The sequence below is a fragment of the Pan paniscus genome, chromosome 9 (genome assembly GCF_029289425.2).
Source record: "Pan paniscus chromosome 9, NHGRI_mPanPan1-v2.0_pri, whole genome shotgun sequence".
NCBI lineage: Eukaryota > Metazoa > Chordata > Mammalia > Primates > Hominidae > Pan > Pan paniscus.
The window spans coordinates 69,371,290-69,397,409 of NC_073258.2; the positions used below are offsets into that span (position 1 = coordinate 69,371,290).

At 55.3% G+C, this 26,120-nt stretch overlaps 1 protein-coding gene across 3 annotated transcripts in view; it reads left to right on the forward strand.

Annotated features, from left to right (window-relative positions):
* LRP5 (LDL receptor related protein 5) overlaps positions 1–26,120 on the forward strand; it is a 137,648-nt gene that overhangs the window by 105,737 nt on the left and 5,791 nt on the right. For 2 of the 3 annotated variants that reach the window (XM_034933196.4, XM_008954187.6), the window contains 8 exons: positions 4,994–5,202; positions 6,606–6,796; positions 7,482–7,691; positions 11,544–11,669; positions 15,570–15,806; positions 18,842–18,952; positions 20,402–20,638; positions 21,733–21,872. In XM_034933196.4, the coding sequence (XP_034789087.1) occupies positions 4,994–5,202; positions 6,606–6,796; positions 7,482–7,691; positions 11,544–11,669; positions 15,570–15,806; positions 18,842–18,952; positions 20,402–20,638; positions 21,733–21,872 (1,461 nt within the window). The remainder of the gene's footprint in view (positions 1–4,993; positions 5,203–6,605; positions 6,797–7,481; positions 7,692–11,543; positions 11,670–15,569; positions 15,807–18,841; positions 18,953–20,401; positions 20,639–21,732; positions 21,873–26,120) is intronic. The other variant, XM_063608621.1, reaches the window with a different exon arrangement.

Consider the following 26,120-nt stretch of genomic DNA (forward strand, 5'->3'; position numbering starts at 1 on the left):
TCCTCCCGCAGCAGTTTCTAGTTACGTTGTACTGTGAGGTCTGTGTCCTTGGTTGATGGCAAAAGTCAGCTGAATTGAAATTCAGAGCCATGCCTGGCTCCCTGGAGCTTCTCTCCTGGGCAGCTGTGATCATTGCCTCTGCTGTGGTGTGGGTGGTGGAAATGGATTCCTTTCATCTTGCTTGCTACAGGTGACTGTCACGTGGAGTCCTTTGGAGAGAGGGACGTGTTAATTGATGGATGTGGCTCCCATGCTGAGAAAGCTCCTGGGCGTACATTGCCTTAGAGTTTCATTGGAGCTGCGTTCTTTTATGGTGTCTGCTAGGCAGAAGTGATGAAGACTTGGAAGAAAACCCAGAAGGTTTTCCACTTAATTTGGAAAATGTGCTTTTCCCCTCCTGTGTCTTTTGCTAAGGTCCAGCCTCCTGCAGCCTCCCCGCTCTGTGGACTCTGGCTTTGATTCTTTATTAGGAGTCCCCGTGCTCCCCCAAAAGATGGTGTCTAAATTATCATCCAATTGGCCGAGGTTTTGTTTTCTATTAATTGTTTTTATTTTTTATTGTGGTAAATATATATAACATAAAATTTGCCATTTTAATTGTTTTGTTATTGTTATTTTTGAGACAGGGTCTCACCCCAGTGCCCAGGCTGGAGTGCAGTGGTGCGATCATGGCTCACTGCAGCCTCAGCCTCCAGGGCTCCAGTGATCCTCTCACCTCAGTCTCTCTAGTAGCCGGGACTACAGGCATACACTACCACATCTGGCTGATTTTTTGTATTTTTTTTTTTTATTGTAGAGACCCGCTATGTTGCCCAGGCTGGTCTCAACTCCTGGACTCAAGCCATCCTCCCACTTCACCCTCCCAAAGTGCTGGGATTACAGGCATGAGCCACAACACCCAGCCATTTTAATTTTTTTTTTTTTTTGAGATGGAGTCTCACTCTATCGCCCAGGCTGGAGTGCAGTGGCGTGGTATCAACTCACTGCAACCTCTGCCTCCCAGGTTCAAGCGACTCTCCTGCCTCAGCCTCCTCCCGAGTAGCTGGGATTACAGGTGCCCATCACTATGCCTGGCTAATTTTTGTATTTTTTAGCAGAGACGGGGTTTCACCATGTTGGCCAGGCTGGTCTTGAACTCCTAACCTGGTGATCCGCCCGCCTCGGCCTCCCAAAGTGCTGAGATTACAGGTGTGAGCCACCGTGCCCGGCCTTTTTTTGTTTTTGAGACATGGTCTTGCCCTGTCACCCAGACTGGAGTGCAATGGTGGGCTCTTGGCTCACTGCAGCCTCCGCCTCCCAGGCTCAAGTTGTGCACCTCCACACCTGGCTAACTGTATTTTATGTAGAGACAGATTTCACCATGTTGCCCAGGCTGGGCTTGAAATGGACTCAAGCAGTCCACCCACCTCAGCCTCCCAAAGTGCTGAGATTACAGGCGCGAGCCACTGTACCCAGCCCATTTTACCTATTCTGCAGTTGACAGTTCAGTGGCATTCAGTCAGTTCATGAGGTAACCATCACTGCCATTCATCCCCAGACTACTTTACCTTCTCGGCAGATGTCCGAAACTGTCCGCATTGAACACACTCCTCATCTCCCTCTGACAGCCACCATTCTACTTTCTATCTCTCTCTGCCTTCTCTAGGTACCTCATGTAAGTGGAATTATACCAATATTTGCCCTTGTGTGACTGGCTTCTTTCATGTGACATGGTGTCCTCAAGGTTCATCTGTGTTATAGCCTGTGTCAGAATTTCCTTCCTTAAAGCCTGAATAATAACCCGTTGTAAAGGCTGGGCGCGGTGGCTCACACCCTCTAATCCCAGCATTTTGGGAGTCCGAGGTGGGCAGATCGCTTCAGGTCAGGAGTTTGAGACCAGCCTGGCCAACATAGTGAAACCCTGGCTCTACTAAAAGTACAAAATTAGCTGGGTGTGGTGGCGCACACCTGTAATCCCAGTTACTCAGGAGGCTGAGGCAGGAGAATCGCTTGTACCCGGGAGGCAGAGGTTGCAGTGAACCAAGATTGTGCCTCTGCAGTCCAGCCTGGGTAACAGAGTGAGACTTCCTGTCTCAAAAAAAAAAAAAAATCATCGGATGGATGGACGGACCACTTCTTGTTATTTATCCATCCACGGGTGCTAGGTTGCTTCCACCTTTGGTTGTCGTGAATAAGGCCACTATGAACATTTCCTTCCGTGGTGAAGGTTTTGTACTAGTGAGGAAAAGGCGTGTTTGTGGTGTTGCATAGGATTCTGGTAAGAAAGTTTGCACTAACCATAAGTATTTGTACTACATTAAAATGAAAGCTCAGGCGCCGGGCGTGGTGGCTCACGCCTGTAATCCCAGCACTTTGGGAGGCCAGGGCGGGCAGATCATGAGGTCAGGAGATCAAGACCATCCTGGCCAACATGGTGAAACCCCGTCTCTACTAAAAATACCAAAAAACTAGTCAGGTGTGGTGGCGGGCACCTGTAGTCCCAGCTACTTGGGAGGCTGAGGCAGGAGAATGGCGTGAACCCGGGAGGCGGAGCTTGCGGTGAGCCGAGATCGCTCCACTGCACTCGAGCCTGGGCAACAGAGCAAGACTCCGTCTCACGCAAAACTCTGTCTCACACAAGACTCCGTCTCAAAAAAAAAAAGAGTTCAGGGTTTATGAAACTGGCCAGCCGCGTAAAGTTTGCTGTGTTGTTTTTGTGCCCGGGAGGAGTGTGGCCAGGGTGTCACGTCACACAGTACACGTTTCTCAGATGGTGGTTCTCCAGACTGCTGTCCCAAAGTCTGTTTTTGCATCTGGTTCCCACAGACCCACCCTCCACGGTGAGCCTGATTTTGGCCAGGGTAGCTGGAATCTTGCTTGTCTTTCAGCCCGGCAGCTGTACCAGACCATGGTCCACAGCTAGTGGCTTTTAGGAAGGAATTTGTTCAGTTGGCTTTGACACACGGCCCCCTAGGGTCCACAGCTCTGTAGTGATGTGGATGTTGTTATCTACAAAGACACATGATCCTTCGTGTCCAGATGAAAGTGATGATGTCTTTGCAGCTGCCCAGCAAGGCTGTGTGTGTGTGTGTGTGTGTGTGTGTGTGGTGTGTGTGTGGTGTGTGTGTGTGTATGGGGGAGGGAGGCACCCTTTCCATCTGGGGGTGTGTGTGTGGGGTGTGTGTGTGTGTGTGTGTGTGCGTGTGTGTGTGGTGTGTGGTGTGTGTGTGTGTATGGGGGAGGCACCCTTTCCATCTGGGTCCAAGAGACTGGGCCTGGGGAAGACGCTTCTTTTTATCTACTTAGAGACTTTGTTTTATTTGTATTTTTTTGAGACAGGGTCTCACTCTGTCACCCAGGCTGGGGTATGGTGGTATGAGCATAGCTCACTGCAGCCTCGGCCTCCCAGGCTTAAGCGATCCTCCCACCTCAGCCTTCTGAATAGCCGGGACTGTAGGTGTGCGTCACCATACTGAGCTATTGTTTTTTTTGTTTGGTTGGTTTAATTTTTTTTGATACAGATGGAGTCTTGCTATGTTGCCCAGACTAGTCTCAAACTCCTGAACTCAAGTGATTCTCCCACCTCAGTTTCCCGACATTCTGGGATCACAGGTGTGAGCCACTGCTGTCTCCCTGTTTTATTAACTGCTGAAAGACCTAGATAAAGAAAGTCTGAAAAGACTTACTATCAGAGCACCATCCTAAGATGATTCCCTCTGACTCAACAGAGAGGGAGGGGAGCTTTTCCTTCAGGCCTGGGTGGCAGGAGCCCAGGTGCTCCAGGCCCCATTTGCCCCAGGCCAAATCACTCGGGAACTTGGATGCAGCTGTCTTTCAGGGTAACCCAAAGGAACCAGATCCCCCCAGGCAGCAGGCTTCTGGGCTGTCCCCTCCTCCTATGTCAGCTCAGTAAGAGCCCTTCAAAGGGATGCTGTGTCGGAGGCCCCAAAAGCCCAGGCTCATCCCTGAGATGCAGAGGGTGGGCTGGGCTTAGGCAGCGCTCGAGCATCTCCTGGGCGGTGACCCCAGAGAGTGTGGAGACGGAGAGTCCTTGAGAGTCACTGAGAGATGTGGCTGCCCTGCCTTCCCAAGAGGGGCTCTGAGTCATTCCCCACACTCACCTGCCCCTACCCACCCTCACCTGGCCCCCAGCCTCACCTACACCCACATCTGTACCAACCCCTTTACCCTCACCTTCCCTACCCACCCTCACCTCCCCTGTACCCTCACCTCCCCCACTCACCTGCCCCTGCACCCTCACCTGGCCCCCAGCCTCACCTACCCCCACATCTGTACCGACCCCTTTACCCGCACCTTCTCTACCCACCCTCACCTCCCCTGTACCCTCACCTCCCCCACTCACCCGCCCCTGCACCCTCACCTGTCCCCCACCTTCACCTAACCCCCACCCTCACCTGCCCTCCCCTCACCTGGCCTCCTTCCGTTGGGGAAGGGGTTGTAAGGGGCGGCCCCCAAACTGTCTGTCCTGGTGCCCTGCAGAGAAAACAGTACGTGAGGGCCGCAGTCCAAAAGCTTGAGTCCTGGAAGGTGGAGGAGACAGGGATGTGTTGGGAAGGGCCCCATGGTCCTGGATCCCTTCTCAACTGTCAGTGGGGCCTTCATGGGAGCGCCAGTCTAGTGATGCACAGCTGGGTGCCTGGCGGGTGGCTGAGGAGGCCTAAAGTCCGAGGCGGCAAGAGCTCTTCCAGAGGCTGTTGTCCTAATCGCTCTGGCATACTCAGGCGGGCACGTAGTTAGGAGCTGATTGGAGAGGAGAGACCCCCACACCAATACTGGGATTTGACTTTCAGGCTAAACTTGAGTACTGTGGCCTCTGCTGTCCTGCCAGAGCTCTCCAGCCAGTGCCCAGGGCTCTCCAGCCAGTGCCCGGGGGTCTCCACCAGTGCCAGGGGGTCTCCACCAGTGCCCGGGGGTCTCCGCCAGTGCCAGGGGTCTCCGCCAGTGCCCAGGGGTCTCGCCAGTGCTCAGGAGTCTTGGTTTCTTTGTCTTACAGCCCTTTGTTTTGACCTCTCTGAGCCAAGGCCAAAACCCAGACAGGCAGCCCCACGACCTCAGCATCGACATCTACAGCCGGACACTGTTCTGGACGTGTGAGGCCACGAATACCATCAACGTCCACAGGCTGAGCGGGGAAGCCATGGGGGTGGTGCTGCGTGGGGACCGCGACAAACCCAGGGCCATCGTCGTCAACGCGGAGCGAGGGTAGGAGGCCAACGGGTGGGTGGGGGTGCTGCCCGTCCAGGCGTGCCCGCCGTGTCTTCTGCCGAATGCCAGCCTCTCACAGGCTGGGGAGACTTTCCACCCCGGGGATCCAATGGGTGGCTTTCCAGGGTCCCAAAAGCAAACACAGGCTTTTTCACAGCCCCTCCAGGAAAGCAGAAAGCCCCGAGGGCTGGAAGGGAAGGGGGAGCTCTGCTGAGAGGTTACAAGGCAGCGCTGGCCGACGGGAGTTGCAGTTGATAGGTTTTGTATCATCCTTGTTAAACTTGAACCCTGTGCAGAAATCCCTTCCACGGCATGGGGGCTGCCTGTTGACTCGCTCCTGTTCCACCACAGGGAGCTCCTGGGCTTCTTCCTCCAGGAGGCCCCCGACACTCCCACCTGTTGGTCGTCAGAGCTTCTGGTTGGTGGGAAGGCACCCAGGACCTTGAGGTCTCCAGAGGGAAAAGCCAGGGAAAGAGGGAGACCGAAACCCATGTGACATGAAACTCAGGCTCCAAACTGAGCACGGGAACATTTGGGGACAGGAGCGCGGTGGCCTTCCTCAGATAGCTGGGGGGCTGGCATGAAGACGGGAGCTACAGCCAGCACAGGTCCTGGGCCGGGAGCCCAGAGATTGAGCCCTGACTCTGCCACTTACTGGCCACGTGACCTTGGGCAGGTGGCATAGCCTCTTGGAGACTCAGTTTCCTCATTGGTAGGAGTGACGGCCACAGTGGTGCGGCCTCTGCAGCACACGGGGGGCTCGGTGGGCGGAAGCCCCGGGTCTATAATGCGGCTGTGCAGGAGCCAGCCGAGCTGGTCTCCCAACGGCCAGGGCTCCAGGGTCCTTAGCAGCTGTGGGGGGCCTGCACCTGTTTCCCATGGCTGCTGTCAGAAATTACAGAAGCCAGGTGGCTGAGAGTAATGGACACTTGTTCTCTCACAGTTCCTGAGGGCTGAAGCCCGAGATCGAAGTGTGGGCAGGGCCCTGCGCCCTCTGAAGGCTCTGAGGGAACCTTTGGGCTTCTGGTGGCTCCAGGCACCCCTTGACTTGTGGTCCTGTCACTCCAGTCTCTCCGTCTGGCTGCACATGGCGTGGCCTCTTCTGTACCGTTGAAGGACACTTCAGTTGGATTTAGGGCCTACCCTCACCCATTGTGGTCGTATCTTGATCCTTCATGACATTTGTAAAGACCCTGCTTCCAAATAAGCTCACATTCTGAGGTTCTGGGGTGAGCGGGAATTTGGAGAGCACTGTTCAACTAGTATAGAATGTGACCTGTCAGCCTCAGGCAGCCCTGAGAGGCAGGGGCTTTCCACAGCCCAGCTGGGTGCCCTGGGCTCCGTGCTGGCCGAGGAGACGCCATCCCCACACCCGTCCTTCACCCACCACCCTCCCGCAGGTACCTGTACTTCACCAACATGCAGGACCGGGCAGCCAAGATCGAACGCGCAGCCCTGGACGGCACCGAGCGCGAGGTCCTCTTCACCACCGGCCTCATCCGCCCTGTGGCCCTGGTGGTGGACAACACACTGGGCAAGCTGTTCTGGGTGGATGCGGACCTGAAGCGCATTGAGAGCTGTGACCTGTCAGGTACGCGCCCCGGGGCCTGCCCTAACCGCAGACACCCGGCCTTCATTGTCAGTAATGGCAGCAGCTGCCACATTGTCCGAGACCTGCCGTGAGCCCAGTGCCGCGCCAGGGGCTTTGTGTGTAGCGTGTTTTGTCCTCACACTGACAGCTGTAGGCTGGGGTTCTGAGTGAGCCCCACAGGGCAGAGGCAGAAAATGAGTCTCAGAGAGGGTGAGCGAGCTGCTTGGGGCCCCACAGCAGGAGATGGAGCAGGACTGCAGCCTAGCCTCTGCCCCCAGCACCTGCCCAAGCAGCTGCTCTGCTCTGGACTGTGTTAGGCTGCGAGGGCTGGAGAGAAATGAGAGTTGGTGCTTAGAGAGGGGGCGCAGGTCCCCATGGCTTTTCCTCTTATGATGGGGTAGATGGGTGAAGGGAGGGGCCATGCTTGCAGGGGCCAGTGACCGAGGCCCGCCGTTGGAACTGATGGCCTTCATCCCGAGCCCAGCCCAGGTGGGAGCAGGGCTTTCCGAGGGCTTGTCTTGGGTCGGCCTGCTTCCAGGGACTCTGCTGCAGCTCCCACCCCTGTCCAGAGCATGGAATCCCCCAGGCTCCCTGGCAGCCCTGTCAACCTCTGTCCTCCCAAGCTGAGTGTGGGGCAAGCTCTGGAGGTCAGCACTGCTCAGGGGGGCCCGCGGGCTGCTTGCAGGGGCCAACCGCCTGACCCTGGAGGACGCCAACATCGTGCAGCCTCTGGGCCTGACCGTTCTTGGCAAGCATCTCTACTGGATCGACCGCCAGCAGCAGATGATCGAGCGTGTGGAGAAGACCACCGGGGACAAGCGGACTCGCATCCAGGGCCGTGTCGCCCACCTCACTGGCATCCATGCGGTGGAGGAAGTCAGCCTGGAGGAGTTCTGTACGTGGGGGCTGGCAGTGGGGTGGGCAGAGTGGCCTCTAAACCCGACCCCTGGAGGAGGCTGGAGGCCAGTGCAAGATCCTGTGTGGCCTCAGCCAGGCGGTGGGCTCTGCCAGATGCCAACTGTTGCCCGCTGGGGTTCAGCGACATGTCCGAATGTCCCGAGGCCTCTGAGGTTGTTTTCTTTTGCCGCAGAACAAATCACCACGAACAGCGTTTTAAGACAACACCAACTCTTTTTTTTTGAGTCAGGATCTTGCTCTGTTGCCCAGGCTGGGGTGCCCTGGTGCAAACACAGTTCACTGCAGCCTCGACCTCTGGGCTTAATTAAGTGAACACCTTGCCTCAGCCTCCCAGGTAGCTGGGACTACAGGTGGGCACCACCACACCTGGCTAATTTTTTTTTTTGTAGAGACGGGGTTTCCCCATGTTGCCCAGGCTGGTCTGCAACTCCTGGGCACAAGCTATCTGCCTGCTGTGGCCTCCCAAAGTGCTGGGATTATAGGTGTGAGCCACTGGCCTGACAACACCCACAGATTGTCTCTCGGTTCTGTAAGGCAAAGTCCAGGCACAGCGTGGCTCACCTGGGTTCTCTGCTCAGGGTCTCACGGGGCCAGAATCAAGGTGTCAGGAACGCTGGGCCCTCAGCGGAGGCTCTGTGGAGAAATTAGCTTCCTTGCTCACTCGGCAGGTAGCAGTTGTGGGATCGAGGTTCTGTTTTCTCTCTGGTTATTGGTCGGGGACCACTCTCAGCTCCTAGAGGCCACCCCAGGTCCTCGCCCCGTGGCCCTCTCTGCCTCAGCAGTGGGGGCTCCCTGCGTCAGTCCCTCCCGCACCTTGCGTCTCTCTGATTTGCTTCTAAAGGGCCCTGTGATTCGGCTCAGCCACCTTTAGATTAGGTTAGCCTCCCCTTTGATAGACTCCAAGTCGGCTGATTAATAACCTTAATCACATCTGCAGAATCCCTTCTGCCACATAAGGTCATGACGCCGTGCTGGGGACTGGGGTGGGAAATTACGGGGTCATTTAGGATTCTGCCTGCCACTGCCTTGCTGTGTCCCAGGGCTTGGGGGAGGGGCCTCCACAGCTGGGACCACAGTCCTTCCTCCCCTCCATGGTAACCATCTGAGGATTACTTGAGACCAGCCTGGGCAACATGGTGAGAACCCATCCCTACAGAAAATACAAACAAAAAGGGACCAGGCTGGGCTCGGTGGCTCATGCCTATAATCCCAGCACTTTGGGAGACCAAGGTGGGCTGATCACTTGAGGTTGGGAGTTCAAGACCAGCCTGCCCAACATAGTGAAATCCCGTCTCTACTAAAAATACAAAAATTAGCTGGGTGTGGTGGCAGGCGCCTGTATTCCCAGCTACTGGGGAGGCTGAGGTGGGAGAATTACTTGAACCTGGGAGGTGGAAGTTGCAGTGAGCCAAGATTACGCCACTGCACTCCAGCCTAGGCAATAGAGTGAGACTCCTTCTCAAAAAAAAAAAGGGCCAGGGGTGGTAGTGACAAAGAGACCCTATCCCAAAAAAACCGAACACTGAATCCTTGAGACTGAGTAAGGACACTGTGAAATTTTTCTGGGTGGGGCGGGGAACAGAGTGTCTTCTGTCATTTCTTCCACCTGGGTGTGGTCAGCTCTCCCTCCAAGCTGCCTCCTCTTCTTCTCATTGTCCAGGTGTTGGACACATTTGGTTAACTGGATAGAATAACGCGAGTTCCCAGGGACTTGGTCCATTTGCTATTTTATTTTATTTTATTATATTTGTTTATTTATTTATTGAGACGGAGTTTCGTTTTTGTCGCCCAGGCTGGAGTGCAGTGGTGCGATCTCGGTTCACTGCAACCTCTGCCTCCCAGGTTCAAGCGATTCTCCTACCTCAGCCTTCCAAGTAACTGGGATTACAGGCACCCACCACCACACCAGGCTAATTTTTTTGTATTTTTAGTAGAGACGGGTTTTCGCCATTTTGCCCAGGCTGGTCTTCAACTCCTAGCCTCAGGTGATCCACGCACCTCGGCCTCTCAAAGTGCTGAGATTACAGGCATGAGCCACCACGCCTGGCACCATTTGCTATTTTAATTCCCATGTGTATTAGTGTCCCACGGCTGCTGTAACAAATGACCACAAACTGGATGGCTTAAAGCAACAGAAATGGATTCCCCCAATGTGCTGGAGACCAGAAGCCTGCGACCAAACTGTTGGGAGGGCTGTGCTTCCTCTGGGGGCTCCAGGGAGGATCTATTTGTTGGCCCTTCCAGTGCTGTGGGTGCCAGCGTTCCACACTTGTGGATGTGCCGCCTCAACCTCTGCCCATCTTCATGTGTCCATCTCCTTTGTGTCTGCGTCTTTACCTCTTCTTCTTGTCTGTGTTGCCTCTTATAAGGACGTTTGTCATTGGGTTTAGGGCCCACCCAAATCATCCGAGATGACCTCGTCTTGAGATCCTTAACCTGCAAAGACCCTTTTTCCAAAAAAAGGTTATGCTCACAGATTCTAGGCCTTAAGACATGGGTGTATCTTTCTGGGGGGCACTATCCAACCCCTTATACAATGAAAGACGGGAAGAGGGCCAGGTGTGGTAGTTCACGCCTGTAATCTCAGCACTTTAGGAGGCTGAAGTGGGAGGATCACTTGAGCCCAGGAGTTTACAAGTAGCTAGGCAACATGATGAGACCCCATTTCTACAAAAAGTAAAAAAAAAAAAAAAAAGCCAGGTGTGGTGGCTCACACCTGTAATCCCAGCACTTTGGGAGGCTGAGGCAGGCAGATCACGAGGTCAGGAGATTGAGACCATCCTGGCTAACACGGTGAAACCCTGTCTCTACTAAAAATACAAAAAATTATGGCCGGGCGCAGTGGCTCCCGCCTGTAATCCCAGCACTTTGGGAGGCCGAGGCGGGTGGATTACAAGGTCAAGAGATCGAGACCATCTTGGCTAACACGGTGAAACCCCATCAAGATCACAAGGTCAAGAGATCGAGACCATCCTGGCTAACACGGTGAAACCCCGTCTCTACTAAAAATACAAAAAATTAGCCGGGCATGGTAGCAGGCGCCTGTAGTCCCAGCTGCTCGGGAGGCTGAGGCAGGAGAATGGCGTGAACCCGGGAGGCGGAGCTTGCGGTGAGCCGAGATCGCTCCATGCCACGGCGCTCCAGCCTGGGTGACAGAGTGAGACTCCGTCTCAAAAAAAAAAAAAAAAAGAAAGAAAGAAAGAAAATTAGCCAGGCACAGTGGCAGGTGCCTGTTGTCCCAGCTACTTGGGAGGCTAAGGCAGGAGAATGGCATGAACCTGGGAGGTGGAGTTTGCAGTGAGCCAAGATCGTGCCACTGCACTCCAGCCTGGGCGATAGAGCGAGACTCTGTCTCAAAAAAAAAGCCAGGCATGGTGGTGCATGCCTGTAGTCCCAGCTACTCAAGAGGCTGAGGCAGGAGGGTTGTTCGACCCACGGAGATCAAGGCTACAGTGAGCCATGATTGCACCACTGCCCTCCAGCCTGGGTGACAGAGTGTGACCCTGTCTCAAAGTAAGTAAATAGGAGAGACAAGTGGGCAGTTCAGACTGATGGTATGGGCACAGTAGAGACTGGTGCAGACAGGCTGGCCTGTGATGTCAAGCAACTTCTGTAACTGTTTCTGGCATCCATTTGTGTGTCAATTTCCGTGTCAGTAGGAAGACTCTGTAGGCTGCCAAGAGGAATAAGTGGGAGGATCCTCCCAGAGAGGCCGGGCCTGCAGGAGGGCCAGTTCTCATGAGTTCTCATTTGGCCCCTACCCTCCAGGCTGCGGTTCTGAGGTGGGAGACAGAGCCTGACCTCCGTTTGTCTTGTTTTGTCTTTGCAGCAGCCCACCCATGTGCCCGTGACAATGGTGGCTGCTCCCACATCTGTATTGCCAAGGGTGATGGGACACCACGGTGCTCATGCCCAGTCCACCTCGTGCTCCTGCAGAACCTGCTGACCTGTGGAGGTAGGTGTGACCTAGGTGCTCCTTTGGGGTGATGGACAGGTACCTGATTCTCTGCCTGCTAGGCTGCTGCCTGGCATCCTTTTAAAATCACAGTCCCTGTGGCATCCAGTTTCCAAAGCTGATTGTGTCTTCCTTTGCCCTCCTTTCTTTTCTACTATGTGCATTCGGTGCTATGAATTTTCCTCTAAGTACTGCGTTTCCTGCATCTCACAAATTTTGTTACATTTTCATTTTCAGGTAGTTTGAATATTTTTACACTTCTCCTGAGATGACATCTTTGGCTCATGTGTTATTTAGAAGTGTTGCTTAGTTTCTAAAGAGTTGGGGCTTTTCCAGCTGTCTCTCTGCAACTGATTTCTAATTTAATTCTACTGTAGTCTAAGAGCTTATTTTATATGATTTCTGTTATTTTAAATGTGTTGGGTGTGGTGTTTTTGTTGTTGTTATTGTTTTTGTGTCTTTTTGTTTTGTTTTGCTTCGTTTGTTTTGTTTTTGAGACAGTGTCTTGCTCTGTCACTCAGGCTGGAGTGCAATGGCGCGATCTCAGCTCACCGCAACCTCTGCCTCCCGGGTTCAAGTGATCCTCTTGCCTCAGCCACCAGAGTAGCTGGGATTACAGGTGCATGCCACCATACCCAGCTAATTTTTGTATTTTTAGTAGAGACGGGGTTTCACCATGTTGGTCAGGCTGGTCTCGAACTCCTGACCTTGTGATCCGCCCACGTCGGCCTCCCAAAGTGCTGGGATTACAGGCGTGAGCCACTGTGCCTGGCCATTAGGTGTGTTTTATCACCCAGCATCATGCGGTTTATCTTGGTGAATGTTCTGTGTACTCTTGAAAAGAATGTGGATTCTGCTGTTGTTGGGTGGAGTGTTCCAGAAACATCAATTAGATCCAGTTGGTTGATAGTGCTCATCAGGTTGTCTCTGTCCTTCCTTCCTGACTGCCTGCTTGAGCTGTCAGTTATTGACAGGGGTGTGGAGTCTCCAACTCTAATGGTGGATTTGTTTATTTCTCCTAGTAGTTCTATCTTTTTCTCTCCTTCTACCCTTGATCCTCTTCTCCCCCTAGGGCTTCCTGGTGTTGGTGGTGGGAGAGTGGGGTAGTGAAGAACCTGGACTTTAGGGCCAAAGAGGCCAGGGTTCAAATCCTGGCTCTGTCACTTCCCAGTTGAGTGACCCTGGCTGGTGCCTGAATCTCTGTGAGCCTCCACTTCCTCCTCTGTGAAATTGAGAGCACTTACCTGGCAGGTTGTCATGGGCATCAAGTAACAGGGCACTCCACCTGGACCCTGACACGTGATGCACAGGAATGCCAGCTGCTATGCCATGGGTGTGGCAGTAGTAATAAAGTGACCATCTGTATCCTCACCACAGTGAAGCCTGTCCAGGGCTTTCTCTCCTATGCCCCCATGCCTCCAGGTGGCCTTGGATCCTGTTGGTTCTGTGCTCTGCTCAGCTCCCTTTCTCCCGTGGGAGTTCCTGGGGGTTCAGCTTCATCCTACAGACAGCAGCACACACTGGCTGTGCACCCTTTTTTTTTTTTTTTTTTTTTTGAGATGGAGTCTCGCTTTTTTCGCGCAGGCTGGAGTGCAATGGTGTGATCTTGGCTCACTGCAACCTCTACCGCCTGGGTTCAAGTGATTTTCCTGCCTCACCCTCCCAAGTAGCTGGGATTACAGGCTCCCACCACCACGCCCGGCCAATTTTTGTATTTTCAGTAGAGATGGTGTTTCACCATGTTGGCCAGGATGGTCTTGAACTCCTGACCTCAGGTGATCCGCCCACCTCAGCCTCCCAAAGTGCAGGGATTACAGGCGTGAGCCACCACACCCGGAGTGCCGGTTGTTTTTAGCAGTTTGTCTTGTTCCTGGAGAGACTGGCTCCTGCCCAGGAGCTCGGGGAGTAGGGCCGCGGGGTGCTGCCTCACACCTCGAGTTTGGCCGTAAGCAGAGGGGACATTTTGTGACTGTCCCCCTCCTGAGCTTCCCAGCAGCTTTTCTCCAAGTTACAGCCCAAAAGCTCAGGTGGATTTGCAACCCAAGGGTGTCTGTGCACCTCCCACTGATGCCCGAACTGCCCTGGCCAAGAGACGGGGCCGTCAGAACGCTGCACCAACTGCAGCCTTGGGCCTCCATGCCAGAGGCCATGCCCTTCCATCCACCACCCCCTGGCCTGGGCCCTGGCCCTCCTGGCTCGGGAACTCCAGGCCCCTTCCTCACGGCTCGAGAGACGTGTATTTACCGCACAGGTGCTTGTCATTCTCTTGTGGCCTCTTCTCCAGGGAGATCACAGAAGGACAGGGCCTCACTGAGGTCTCGGACATGGACCCTTTGATAGTGGCAGGAGCCAGGCTGGGCAAGAGGCAGCCACAGTCACCTCAGCAGTGCCATCACCACCGCCATTCAGCCCTTCCCTGAGCCGGGCGTGCCCCTGGCTCTGGCCCCAGTGTCCCAGTTACAGCTCACAGGAGCTTGTGGTGCCCAGCGGCTGCTTCTGATTGAGAGTTGAGGTCGGAGGCTTTGGGAGGCTGAGAGGCTGCTCGGTTTCACAACTGCTAAGGGAGACTTGGGCTCCATCTCAGGTCTGCCTCATGTCGCCCTCAACCTCCAGCCACCGGTCCTCCGTGTCCCCCATGGCCAGGCACGGCTTGCAGACATCTGTCATTGGCTCCTCTCAGCCGTCGTGGGCTGACCCTGGCACGTCCTCCTGTGGCTGAGCCCAGTGGGGACAGCCGCTTCCTTTTATTACCCGAGAACTCTTGTCTTTGATCAGGCCCCCTCCCCTATGCCACACAGTCCCTGTCACTTGGGTGAGCCCAGTAGTCATGGGGAAGGCCTGCGGGTTCCAAACATCCAAAGGCTTGCGTGCAGCATGACAGCTTGAAACCGATGTTTTTTACCTTGATCAGATTTCAGCTTGGCGGGATTTTGCTCAGCTTTCAGTGAGGCCTGGGCTGATTTCCCAGCATCCCCTCCTGAGGCAAGCCTCTGTTTCCTGTGATTTTCTGCACAAAGTGGGAGGGAGGAGTCCTAGGAAATGGGGGGCCACCTCGAAGCCTAGGGCTCCTCTGGCTTCTCTGTGCCAGTGCCCCCACGCTTTGTGTCTGTGTCCCCAGCCCATGGGACTCTGCTGTTCCCTGAGTGCTGCCGCATGCCCAGCCCGCACTGAGGACGTGGAGCCCCGAGGGGCAGGATGGCCTCCATGGTCACACGTAGGAAGTGGCCTCCACCCTCCGATGATCCTCTCCCTCCTCCCTTTCAGCGCCCTCCCCGGGGGTGTCCTTGGCCCTCCTGCCTGTGCTTTGTCCCGTCTTCTGCAGGCGCCTGGGACGTGCTGACAAGTCCTCGGCCGGCTCCCTCCTTGCTATGCACACACTGGTCACCACAGAGGCCTGGCCCTTCTTCTGTAGCAGTCCCACACCCGCAACAGGTGTGGCTGCTGACCACCTGCTTTCTGCCCCTCTGGTCCTGAGGAGGGCGCAGTGGGCACTCAGGCGTGGCTGAGCAGATGTGTGTTGCCGGGAGGAGGAAGGACTGCTCCAGTCAGGGCTGAATTTCCCACCCGGAGCATTTCTGCTGTATTTGGTGTAGCGCCTGCTGCTTAAAGCTCTGATTCCCAGTTGGCCCCCTTTCCCTTCTGCATTGAAAAACATACAGATGCATGTCTTCTTGCAGTGAATGTGTATTCTCCCAGCCTCTCTTCTGGGTTGGGGCTGGAGGTGGAGCGGCACACAGGAGCCGCAGCGATGGAGGATGTGCGGGTGCAGCACCCCGTACAGCAGGGATGCCAAACCCGCGCTGAGTCCCTCTCAACTTCTGCTTTGAAGCCCAGTCACGCCATTGCCTGGGTTTTGCTGGGCGGGGCTGCGTGTGATGTTCTCCTCTGTCCCTCCCCCAGAGCCGCCCACCTGCTCCCCAGACCAGTTTGCATGTGCCACAGGGGAGATCGACTGTATCCCCGGGGCCTGGCGCTGTGACGGCTTTCCCGAGTGCGACGACCAGAGCGATGAGGAGGGCTGCCCCGTGTGCTCCGCCGCCCAGTTCCCCTGCGCGCGGGGCCAGTGTGTGGACCTGCGCCTGCGCTGCGACGGCGAGGCAGACTGTCAGGACCGCTCAGACGAGGCGGACTGTGACGGTGAGGCCCTCCCCGTCAAGGCTCTGCCAAGACCCTGGCCCTGCCCTCCGGGATACGAGCTTGGGGCTGCCTCCGGCCTCACAGGAGTAGGGGCTCTGAAAACCTTTGCTTGCAGGGAGATTGCCAAGTCTGTCTTTTAGGCCCAACAAGGAAAACTCTGCAGTTCCACCCATCCTGTCCCACCAGGTAGTGTGGCTTGAAGGCAGACTGTGAGGGTCTATCTCACCTTCCTGCATTAGGTCAGGAGTTTCACAGAAACCTGAGGCACATTCAGGGGTGGGCTGCAGAGGTCCATGGCTCACACCCTGGAAAATCCCCCCCCAAAAGACAGTGCTGTCTCCACTGACCAGTCTGTGGGATAGTGCTTAAGCCTGAGTGGTTTCTATCAACATGTACAATCAGGAGGTATAAAGAGATTTGCTCAGGCATCCTGGGCCCTCTCTGACCAGCAGGATCTTCCTTTAGATCTTGACAGTGAAACACATCTCTTCTGTGCCCCCTGTGAGTTTTCTTTCATTCATTCATTCATTCATTCATTCATTCATTTGAGACAGAGTCTTGCTCTGTCACCCAGGCTGGAGTGCCCTGGTGTAATCTAGGCTCACTGCAACCTCTGCCTCCAGGGTTCAATCGATTCTCCTGCCTCAGCCTCCCGAGTAGCTGGGATGACAGATGCGCACCACCATGCCTGGCTAATTTTTGTATTTTTAGTAGAGACAGGGTTTCACCATGTTGGCCAGGCTGGTCTCGAACTCCTGACCTCAGGTGATCCGCCCGCCTCAGCCTCCCAAAGTGCTGGGATTACAGGCATGAGCCACCGCGCCCGGCCTGAGTTTTCCTTTTATGAAGGACCTGCTTGGTTGGTTGCCTGCCACATGTTGTCAGCACCATGGGCCCAGGACTGCTGAGGAGCTGTTGATGCCCTCGCTCTCCCAGAGCCACCGGCTCTGTTAGGTAATTCACATGCAGTCTGGCCACTGTCCTACGTCCTCATTCACAAAGAGCAGACATTTCGTAGAAGATGAGGGCCTGGGAGTAACCTCCCTGCATGTTTTTCTATAAAGGCATAGTGGTTAAGTCCTTCCAGCTCATTGACCATTGGAGAATTTTATGGAGGCTGTAGACTAGGGGCTGGTAAACTAAGGGCCCAGGGGCCAAATCCAGCCTGCCACCTACTTTTGTAAATAAAGTTTTCTTGGTGCACAGCCATGCCCATTCATTCATTTGCACAATGTCTGTGGCTGCTTTCATGCCAAAAGCAGGAGAACTGAGTGGTTATGCTGGAGACCTACGGCCTTCAAAGCCCCAGACCTCACGTCTGGCCCTTGACAGACAGAGCTTCCCCAGCCCTGCTGCGCATCCTGGCCCAGCATGTGCTGTGTGTGCGATTTCAACTTGCAGGAGCCGTGGTTAGGAATTGTCCCTGTGTAGGTCCATTTTGCATTGCTATGAAGGAGCACCTGAGGCCGGGTAGATTATGAAGGAAAGAGGTCTGTCTGGCTCATGGTTCTGTAGGCAGCACCAGTATGGCACCCGCATCTGCTCAGCTTCTAGTGAGGTCTCAGGAAGCTTTGACTCATGGTGGAAGTCGAAGCGGGAGCAGGTGCATCACATGGTGAGAGAGGGAGCAACGGAGAGAGAGAGAGAGAGCGCCTCTCCCTCTTGCCCTCACCTTGAGAGGAGATGCCAGGCTCCTTTAAGTAACCAGCTCCCATGTGAACTCACAGTGAGAGCCCACTTGCTACTGCGGAGAGGGCACCAGGCATCTGCTCCCATGACCCAAACACTGCCCACCAGGCCCTACCTCCAACCTTGGGGTCATATTTTATTCTATTCTATGCTATGCTATGCTATGCCATGCCATGCCATGCCATGCTATTCCTATTCTATTATTTGAAACAGAATCTCGCTCTGTTGCCCAGGCTGGAGTGCAGTGGCATGATCTTGGCTCACTGCAACCTCCACCTCCCAGGTTCAAGCGATTCTCCTGCCTCAGCCTCCCGAGTAGCTGGGATTACAGGCACACACCACCACACCCGGCTAATTTTTGTATTTTCAATAGAGATGGGGTTTCACCATGTTGGCCAGGCTGGTCTCAAACTCCTGGCCTCAAGTGATCCACCTACCTCGGCCTCCCAAAGTGCCAGGATTACAGATGTGAGTCACTGCGCCCAGTGAGGGTCACATTTCCGTTGAGATTTGGAGGGGCAGACGTTGGAGCCATCTGAGCCCCCTCGTCCCACTCTAGCTTCTCCTCCCGTGTGCCCCGCGGTGCTGGTGGCAGGCCCTTACGCCGGTTCTGGCTGCACGCTCTGTTCCAGAAGCTTTCTTCCCTGCTTGGTTACCAGAAAATCATCCCATCCATTACAAGGACAGGGTCCCCTTATCTCCCATTCCCAGGGCAGGACACCGGGGGCAGGGCAGGTGGGGAACTGAGCAAGTTCTCCAGGGGCAGGCGTGGCTATGGCTCCCTCCGGGTGGGCGTCTGGGGAGGGGTGGAGGCAGCCATCAGCGCCCTGGCTTGCTCTTCCTCCCTGGCCAGAGACTGTGGCCTTGTGCTGCTCCCGTGTGGGCTGCCTGCACCTCCAGTGGGTTGTGCTCCCTCCCCTCCCCTCAAGCTCTGCTGAGCACCACTGCCTTCCACAGCCCCCACTCTCGGGAGGCGAGGCTCCTCGTGGCCATTCCTGTCCTTGGCACCCACCCCCCCCCCAACCTGGTAGAGCCTTGGGCGGGGTCTGTTACTCCTTGCATGGCGTAGACCTCCCCACAGTAGGCACCTGACACATACCTCCTGGGGGGCAGGCAGGAGGTGCGTTGAGGTCTCAGCCCTGGCAGTCCCTCCCCTACGTGGCATAGGCCTCGCCACAGGGTCATCGAGGGTGGGTGGAGACTGTACTAGACCACTCCCCGCTGGTCCTAGAAAGGGTCCCATCTGTCTGCTCTCTGTTTGGAGTCCAGACCTTGGTTGCTGTGCCCTGCGTGGTGGGCTGGGGGGCACTCTCCAGCCTCTCTGAGTGTGTGGCCTCTCCTTGCAGCCATCTGCCTGCCCAACCAGTTCCGGTGTGCGAGCGGCCAGTGTGTCCTCATCAAACAGCAGTGCGACTCCTTCCCCGACTGTATCGACGGCTCCGACGAGCTCATGTGTGGTGAGCCAGCTTCTGGCACGGGGAGGGGGCGTCCGGGCTGGGTTCCCCCAGGAACGTGGAGTTTAGGGGAGGAGACGTGCCTTTCCAGCGGGGCTGGGGGCTGTGTGGGAGACTCAGGCGGCTGGGAGGCTCCTTGCAGGAGGCAGGGAAGCCTTTCCCAGGGCAGCGGCCAGGAGGACAGACTGTGAGCTGTGGGCTCGGCGGCTACAGAGTCTGCCTCAGTGGGCGGGGCTGATGGTGTCCAGGTGCCTGCAGCACGCACCCACCCACGGGACCTTGCTGAGCAGCGTCTGTCAGGCAGCAAGATTACCCGAGGGCTGCAGTGGTCCTGTTCCCTGGCAGCTTACTGTCTGGCTGAGGAGGAGTGATGTTCACATATGCACACATGTCATGTGCACACACATGTACATGACAACATCCCACATGCTCCTCAAATAGCATGACCTGTACAGTCACGGATATAGGGCCTAGGGGATAGGAGGCCAAGACAGTCAGGGAAGACTTCCCAGAGGCAGTGGCTCCTGAAAGGCTGTCTGATTCAGGCAGGAAGGGAGCTGAGTTCAGATAGGAAGTAGCAATGAGTCATTGTGTCTGGGGACATGGCCACTCCTTCGCTGCAGAGGGACCTGGGCTGAGAGCTCCTCTCTTATGGCTGCAGTCGGGAGAGAAGTCTGTGGGGGGAGAAGGGGGCTTCCTCAAGGGACTCCCTGTGCCCTTTGGCACCTTCGTGCCAGGTCAGGCTTGAGGCCTGAAGGCAGTGGTGGGGGCCACCAAGGGTCGCCTCCTCTGCTGGGCAAGTTCCCAGTCTGACGGGCCTGTGCCGTGGGCCCCAGCTGTGGGGGCGCTGTTGATGCGCAGCCAGGCCTCGCCGCCAGAGCCCGCACGCTTCCTCCCATTCCGCTGACATCATCGACGCCCTCAGGATCGCTGGGCCGGCCCTGTGGGAGAGTGAATGTGGCTTTTGCCAAAGTTGAGTCTGGAGCCTGGAAACTTCCCTATGGGCAGCCTTGATAGTGGAGTGGCCCAAGGAGCCCACCCAGCCGACCCTGCCCCTCCCGTGGCTGGTGGGCGGCACCAGGGGCTGCCTGGCTTTGCTCGTTCACCAACATCACCCGGGCTGGCCAGGGCACGCTCACTTCCGCCACCACCGAGGGCCCTGGGCGAAGGAGTGAATACCAGGCTGCCTTGGCAGGGATGTGTTGAGGGCTGTGGGGAGTCGGACAGGGGCGGGGGTCAGAGGAGGAGGAGGGTGCACCGTGCAGGCTGAAGGGCCGCGTTACCCTGAGGTTGGCCAGGCTCCCCAGGCCTAGCCTCCCAGCTCCCCCACTTTCTCCCCACCCTCCACCAGTGGCAAAGCCAGCCCCTTCAGGGCGCACGGTGTCTGCCCCCAAGGAGGGCCCATTCCGTTGGGGTTAATGTTGGCCACCTCTTTCTGTCTGTCTCTGGCAGAAATCACCAAGCCGCCCTCAGACGACAGCCCGGCCCACAGCAGTGCCATCGGGCCCGTCATTGGCATCATTCTCTCTCTCTTCGTCATGGGTGGTGTCTATTTTGTGTGCCAGCGCGTGGTGTGCCAGCGCTATGCGGGGGCCAACGGGCCCTTCCCGCACGAGTATGTCAGCGGGACCCCGCACGTGCCCCTCAATTTCATAGCCCCGGGCGGTTCCCAGCATGGCCCCTTCACAGGTAAGGAGCCTGAGATATGGAACGATCTGGAGGAGGCAGGAGAGTAGTCTGGGCAGCTTTGGGGAGTGGAGCAGGGATGTGCTACCCCAGGCCCTCTTGCACATGTGGCAGACATTGCTAATCGATCACAGCATTCAGCCTTTCCCACTGAGCCTGTGCTTGGCATCAGAATCCTTCAACACAGAGGCCTGCATGGCTGTAGCAACCCACCCTTTGGCACTGTAGGTGTGGAGAAAGCTCCTTGGACTTGACCTTCATATTCTAGTAGGACATGTGCTGTGTTGTCCACAAATCCTCATGTACCCTAGAAATGAATGTGAGGGCGGCTGGGCTCTCTCCAGAGCTGAAGGAATCACTCTGTACCATACAGCAGCTTTGTCTTGAGTGCAGTTGGGATTTGTGGCTGAGCAGTTACAATTCCTACGTGGCCCAGGCACCAGGAACGCAGGCTGTGTTTATAGATGGCTGGGCAGCCGCACCGCAGAGCTGCACCACGCTGGTTTGTATCACATGGGTGACCATGGTATGTCTAAGAAGGTGGAGTCCCTGTGAGGTCTGCAGGTGCCCCCACAGCTCCAGGCCACCTTGAGGATTGCCTCTGCCTGCCCAGCCCTGAGTTCCCTCTCCCCTGTCCTGTCCCACTGTCACCCCAAGCTGGCCTCATTGGGAGCCTGTTGGATGACAGGGTATAGATGTAACCTGATTCTCTCTGGGGAGCGGGGTTATCTGGCTTCTCAAGAGCTCCTAGGAGCCCACAGTGGTGGCACCATCACAGTCGCAGCAGCCCCCAGAGAATGCGGCCCTGTCTGTTCCTGGCGTGCTCTGTGCTGCCCCGCCTGGGTTCCCCGCCCCAGTCGCAGGCCCCTTGGAGGAGGTACCATGTGTCTCCCGTTTCACAGATGAGCCCCGGGGAGCTCACTCTAGTAGTGGCCAGAGAGGCCTGTGGCTCAGGGAGCGGGGCACATTTCCAACAGGACACACCGCCCTGGTCTGAGTCTCGTGGGTAGCGGGAGCAGAGGAGAGCGCCCTATGTCTGTGGGGCGGCTTGGCTGAGCCTGGAAGCCACCTGACCTCCCCCGTCCCTTCCCTGCCAGGCATCGCATGCGGAAAGTCCATGATGAGCTCCGTGAGCCTGATGGGGGGCCGGGGCGGGGTGCCCCTCTACGACCGGAACCACGTCACAGGGGCCTCGTCCAGCAGCTCGTCCAGCACGAAGGCCACGCTGTACCCGCCGGTGAGGGGCGGGGCCGGGGAGGGGCGGGGCGGGATGGGGCTGTGGGCCCCTCCCACCATCAGTGCTGGCCACCGGAGGCTTCCCGGGTTCCTGGGGGCTGTGCCACCGCCTCTGAGGCATGCTTGCTTTCTTCCCTTTCCAAACCCTTCTGCTTCCTTCTTTAATGACATTGTTGATTGTGGATAATCTGAAAACTACACAAAAATATAAAGAGCCAAAATCTCACCCAAATCCACCTCCTAGAGTGGCTGTTGGGCTCCGTCAGCATCCAGGCGGCCGTCTGTGTTCCGCACGGCCCAGCCCATCGATAGCCGCCTGCACCAGGCCTGTCTGCCCTCTGTGAGCTTCCCCTACGGGGTTCCCTCCACAAACACCCTGTTCTCCCACCCAGGGCTGGCTGCTTCCTGGAAAACAGCTGGATGGTTTTGTGCATGACAGACAAACACAGGGTGATTTTCGTGGCTAAAATACTCCCTGGAGCTTTTGGCAGGGTGAGGGGCTGGCTCCAGCTGAGCCACGCCTTGAGTGAAATGACTGTGAGGAGAATAAACTGCCGCCGCCCTCCAGGATCCTTGGGGCTGGCTGGGGAGAACCCCCGTTTCTGGGAGCACAGCCCCAGGATGCCAAGGCGAGCTTGGTGCCTAGATGTGAACTCCTGAGTGTAAACAGCGGGGGCTGACTTGACATGCTTTGTATGCTTTTCATTTGTTCCTGCAGCTGTATGCCCCTAAGGTGAGTCCAGCCCCCTTCTGCTTCCTCTGGGGCCTCGCCAGTGAGCCACACCTTGCTGGGGCTGGTTCCTCCTGCCCTTCTGGGTATCCCTCACATCTGGGGTCTTGTCTTCTTGTTTTCTTTTTCTTTTTTTTTTTTGAGACGGAGTTTCACTTTTGTTGCCCAGGCTTGAGTGCAATGGTGTGATCTCTAGGCTCACCGCAACCTCTGCCTCCCAGGTTCAAGCAGTTCTCCTGCCTCAGCCTCCCTAGTAGCTGGGATTACAGGCATGTGCCACCACACCCAGCTAATTTTGTATTTTTAGTAGAGATGGGGTTTCTCCATGTTGGTCAGGCTGATCTTGAACTCCCGACCTCAGGTGATCCGCCCACCTTGGCCTCCCAAAGTGCTGCGATTACAGGCGTGAGCCACCGCACCTGGCCTTTTTCTTTTCTTTTCTTTTCTTTTTTCTGAGACAGGGTCTCGCTCTGTCACCCAGGCTGGAGTGCAATGGTGTCATCATGGCTAACTGCAGCCTCTACCTTCTAGGCTCAAGCAATCCTCCCATCTCAGCCCCTAAGTAGCTAGGACTGCACGCATGCATCCCCATGCCCAGCTAATATTTACATTTTTTGTAGAGACGAAGTTTCACTATATTGCCCAGGCTGGTCTCCAACTCCTGGACTCGAGCAATCCTCCTGCCTCGGCCTCCCCAGGTGCTGGGATTACAGGCGTGAGCCACCGTGCCTGGCCTGGGGTATTGTCTTCTTATGGCACCTGACTGTGGTGGGCCCTGGGAAGGAAGTAGCAGAAGAGGGTTCTTCTTGGTTTCCTGGACAGTAACTGAGTGTTCTGGAGGCCCCAGGGCCTGGCTTTGTTTAGGGACAAAGGGAACTGGTAACCAGAAGCCAAGAGTTTAAACACCCACTGCCCTTCTTCCCTGCTCCTGCTGCTGCAACCCAACTTAACCAGCCAGGAGTGCTAGGAACCCAAGCAGGGCCCCCGAGCACACAGCAGGCAGCTCACGAATTCTCTTTTCCTGTTCTCCCTTGGGAGCTGGGAGGATCTTAATCAGGCAATAAGAGATGGCACTGAGCAGCCAGCTAATTTTTTAAATCACTTTATTGTTTAACCATATGACTCACCCACTTAAAAAAGGGTACAGTTCAGTGGGTTTTAGTGTATTCACAGATGTGTGCAACCCTCACCACAGTTAATTTTAGAACATTTTCCTGCCCCTAAAAGAAACTCTGCATGAAGCCAGCTGTTTTTAAATTAGCACAGTTATTTTGCATCCATTAAATATATGTTCATGGTACAAAATTCAAAAGATACAGAAGAGTCTGCAGTCCAAAGAGACTCCGCCCCCATGACGCCAAGCAGGACTCCCCGGGAGGCATGACCTCCTGCAGTGTGTTTCTTCTATGTCCCCCCAGGGGTCATCTGTACATATGCAAGCATACAAGAGCGTGGACTTTGTTTTCCAAGCCAGAAGATAATTGTAGATTTATGTGCAGTTGTGAGAAAGAGCACAGACCCATTTATCCTCTGCCTGGTTTCCCCCAGTGCTGCCTGCCATCTTGCATGACTTCCATTCCTATCATAAGCAAGACACTGGTAACGATCCTTTCACCTTATTCAGATTGACATAGGTGTTTTTTGTTTGTTCTTGAGACAAACTTCCTCTGTCACCCAGTGGGAGTGCAGTGGCACAATCACAGCTCACTGCAGCCTCAAACTCCTGGGCTCAAGCGATTCTCCTGCCTCAGTCCCCTCAAGTAGCTCAGATGGCAGGTGTGCACCATCATGCCAGGCTAATTTTTAAATTTTTTGTGGAGGTGAGGCCTCACTAAATTGCCTGAGCTAGTCTTGAACTCCTGAGCTAAAGTGATCCTCCTGCCTCAGCCTCCCAAAGTGGTAGGATCACAGGCATGAGCCACTGCGCCTGGGCTGACATATGTGTTTTCGTAAGCCCGAAAGATAGCATCTGAAGAGTCAACATTGAGCCTTGCCTTTTGCTGCTAACGATGTATAAAAGCTGCTGTTCTGAGCATTTCGGAGGCTCCCAGCTGCCGTGTGCACCCTGCCTAGAGCTCTACCGTAACCCATCTCCGGGAGGAGGTACTATTGTTTTCCTCATTTTGCAACAACGAGGCTGAAGAACTGAGCATGAACCACTAGCCCGGGTCGTTCGGTTGGTAGGCAGTGGGGCCAGGCCATCCAACTCACAACCACCTTCTACTCTGCTTCCCCCGCACCCTGAAGTTTGTTCTGTTTTGAGGGCACAGCTGTCACATTCTTGGTGGCTGAACAGCACTCCTTGTCAGGCGTGGCTGGGCCCCCACTGGAGGGCATCAGGGTCCCCTCTCCTGCTGCGGTTGAACCTTGGCTGTTTCAACCACTCCTGCCAAGTGGCCCTCTGAAAGGGACAGTCCATCTTTTCTCAGCAGAGGGCCACACCGGCAAAACGGTCCCTGGCACCCTTTCTCTCCACCTGTCTAATACAGAGTAAAAATGGTATCATGTTAAGATCTTCATTTATATTTATTTTATCATGAATGATGTAAGCATCATTTTGTGTGTTTAAGAACCTTTGGGCCCAGCGTGATGGCTTGCAGCTGTAATCTCAGCACTTTAGGAGGCTGAGATGAGCGGATCACTTGAGGCCGGGAGTTTGAGACCAGCCTGGCCAACATGGAGAAACCCCGTCTCTAGTAAAAATTTAAAAATTAGCCGGACATGGTGATCCCAGCTACTTGGGAGTCTGAAGCATGAGAATTGCTTGAACATGGGAGGCGGAGGTTGCAGTGAGCCGAGATCGCGCCATTGCACTCCAGCCTTGGCGAGAGAGTGAGACTCTGTCTCAAAAAAAAAAAAAAAAAAAAGAACTTTTGTCATTTTATTTTTCTCAGAAGGGTCTGTTCAAAGTCCTTCTTCTATTGGGTTGTTGATACTCTTATTCATTTGTAAGGTCTCTTTAGATACAGATAGACTGGAAATTGGCCCAGAGCCTGTGCTGTGTATTGAAAATAATTTGTTTCCCAGTCTTTTGTCTTTTGATTTGGGTTATGGTACGTTTTACCATTTATATAATGCAAGTATCAATCAGCTGGCGCTGGTGGCTCACACCTGTAATCCCAGCACTTTGGGAGGCCGAGGTGGGCGGATCACCTGAGGTCAGGAGTTCGAGACCAGCCTGACCAACGTGGTGAACCCCCGTCTCCACTAAAAATACAGAATTAGTGAGGCGTGGTGGCACATGTCTGTAATCCCAGCTACTTGGGAGGGTGAGGCAGGAGAATTGTTTGAACCCAGGAGGTGGAGGTTGCAGTGAGCCGAGATCGCACCATTGCACTCCAGCTTGAGTGACAGAGTGAGACTCCATCTCAAAAAAAAAAAAAAAGAAAGAAAAAATTAGCCCGGTGTGGTGGCGGGCACCTGTAGTCCCAGCTACTCGGGAGGCTGAGGCAGGAGAATGGCGTGAACCCAGGAGGCAGTGAGCCGAGATCGCGCCACTGCACTCCAGCCTGGGCGACA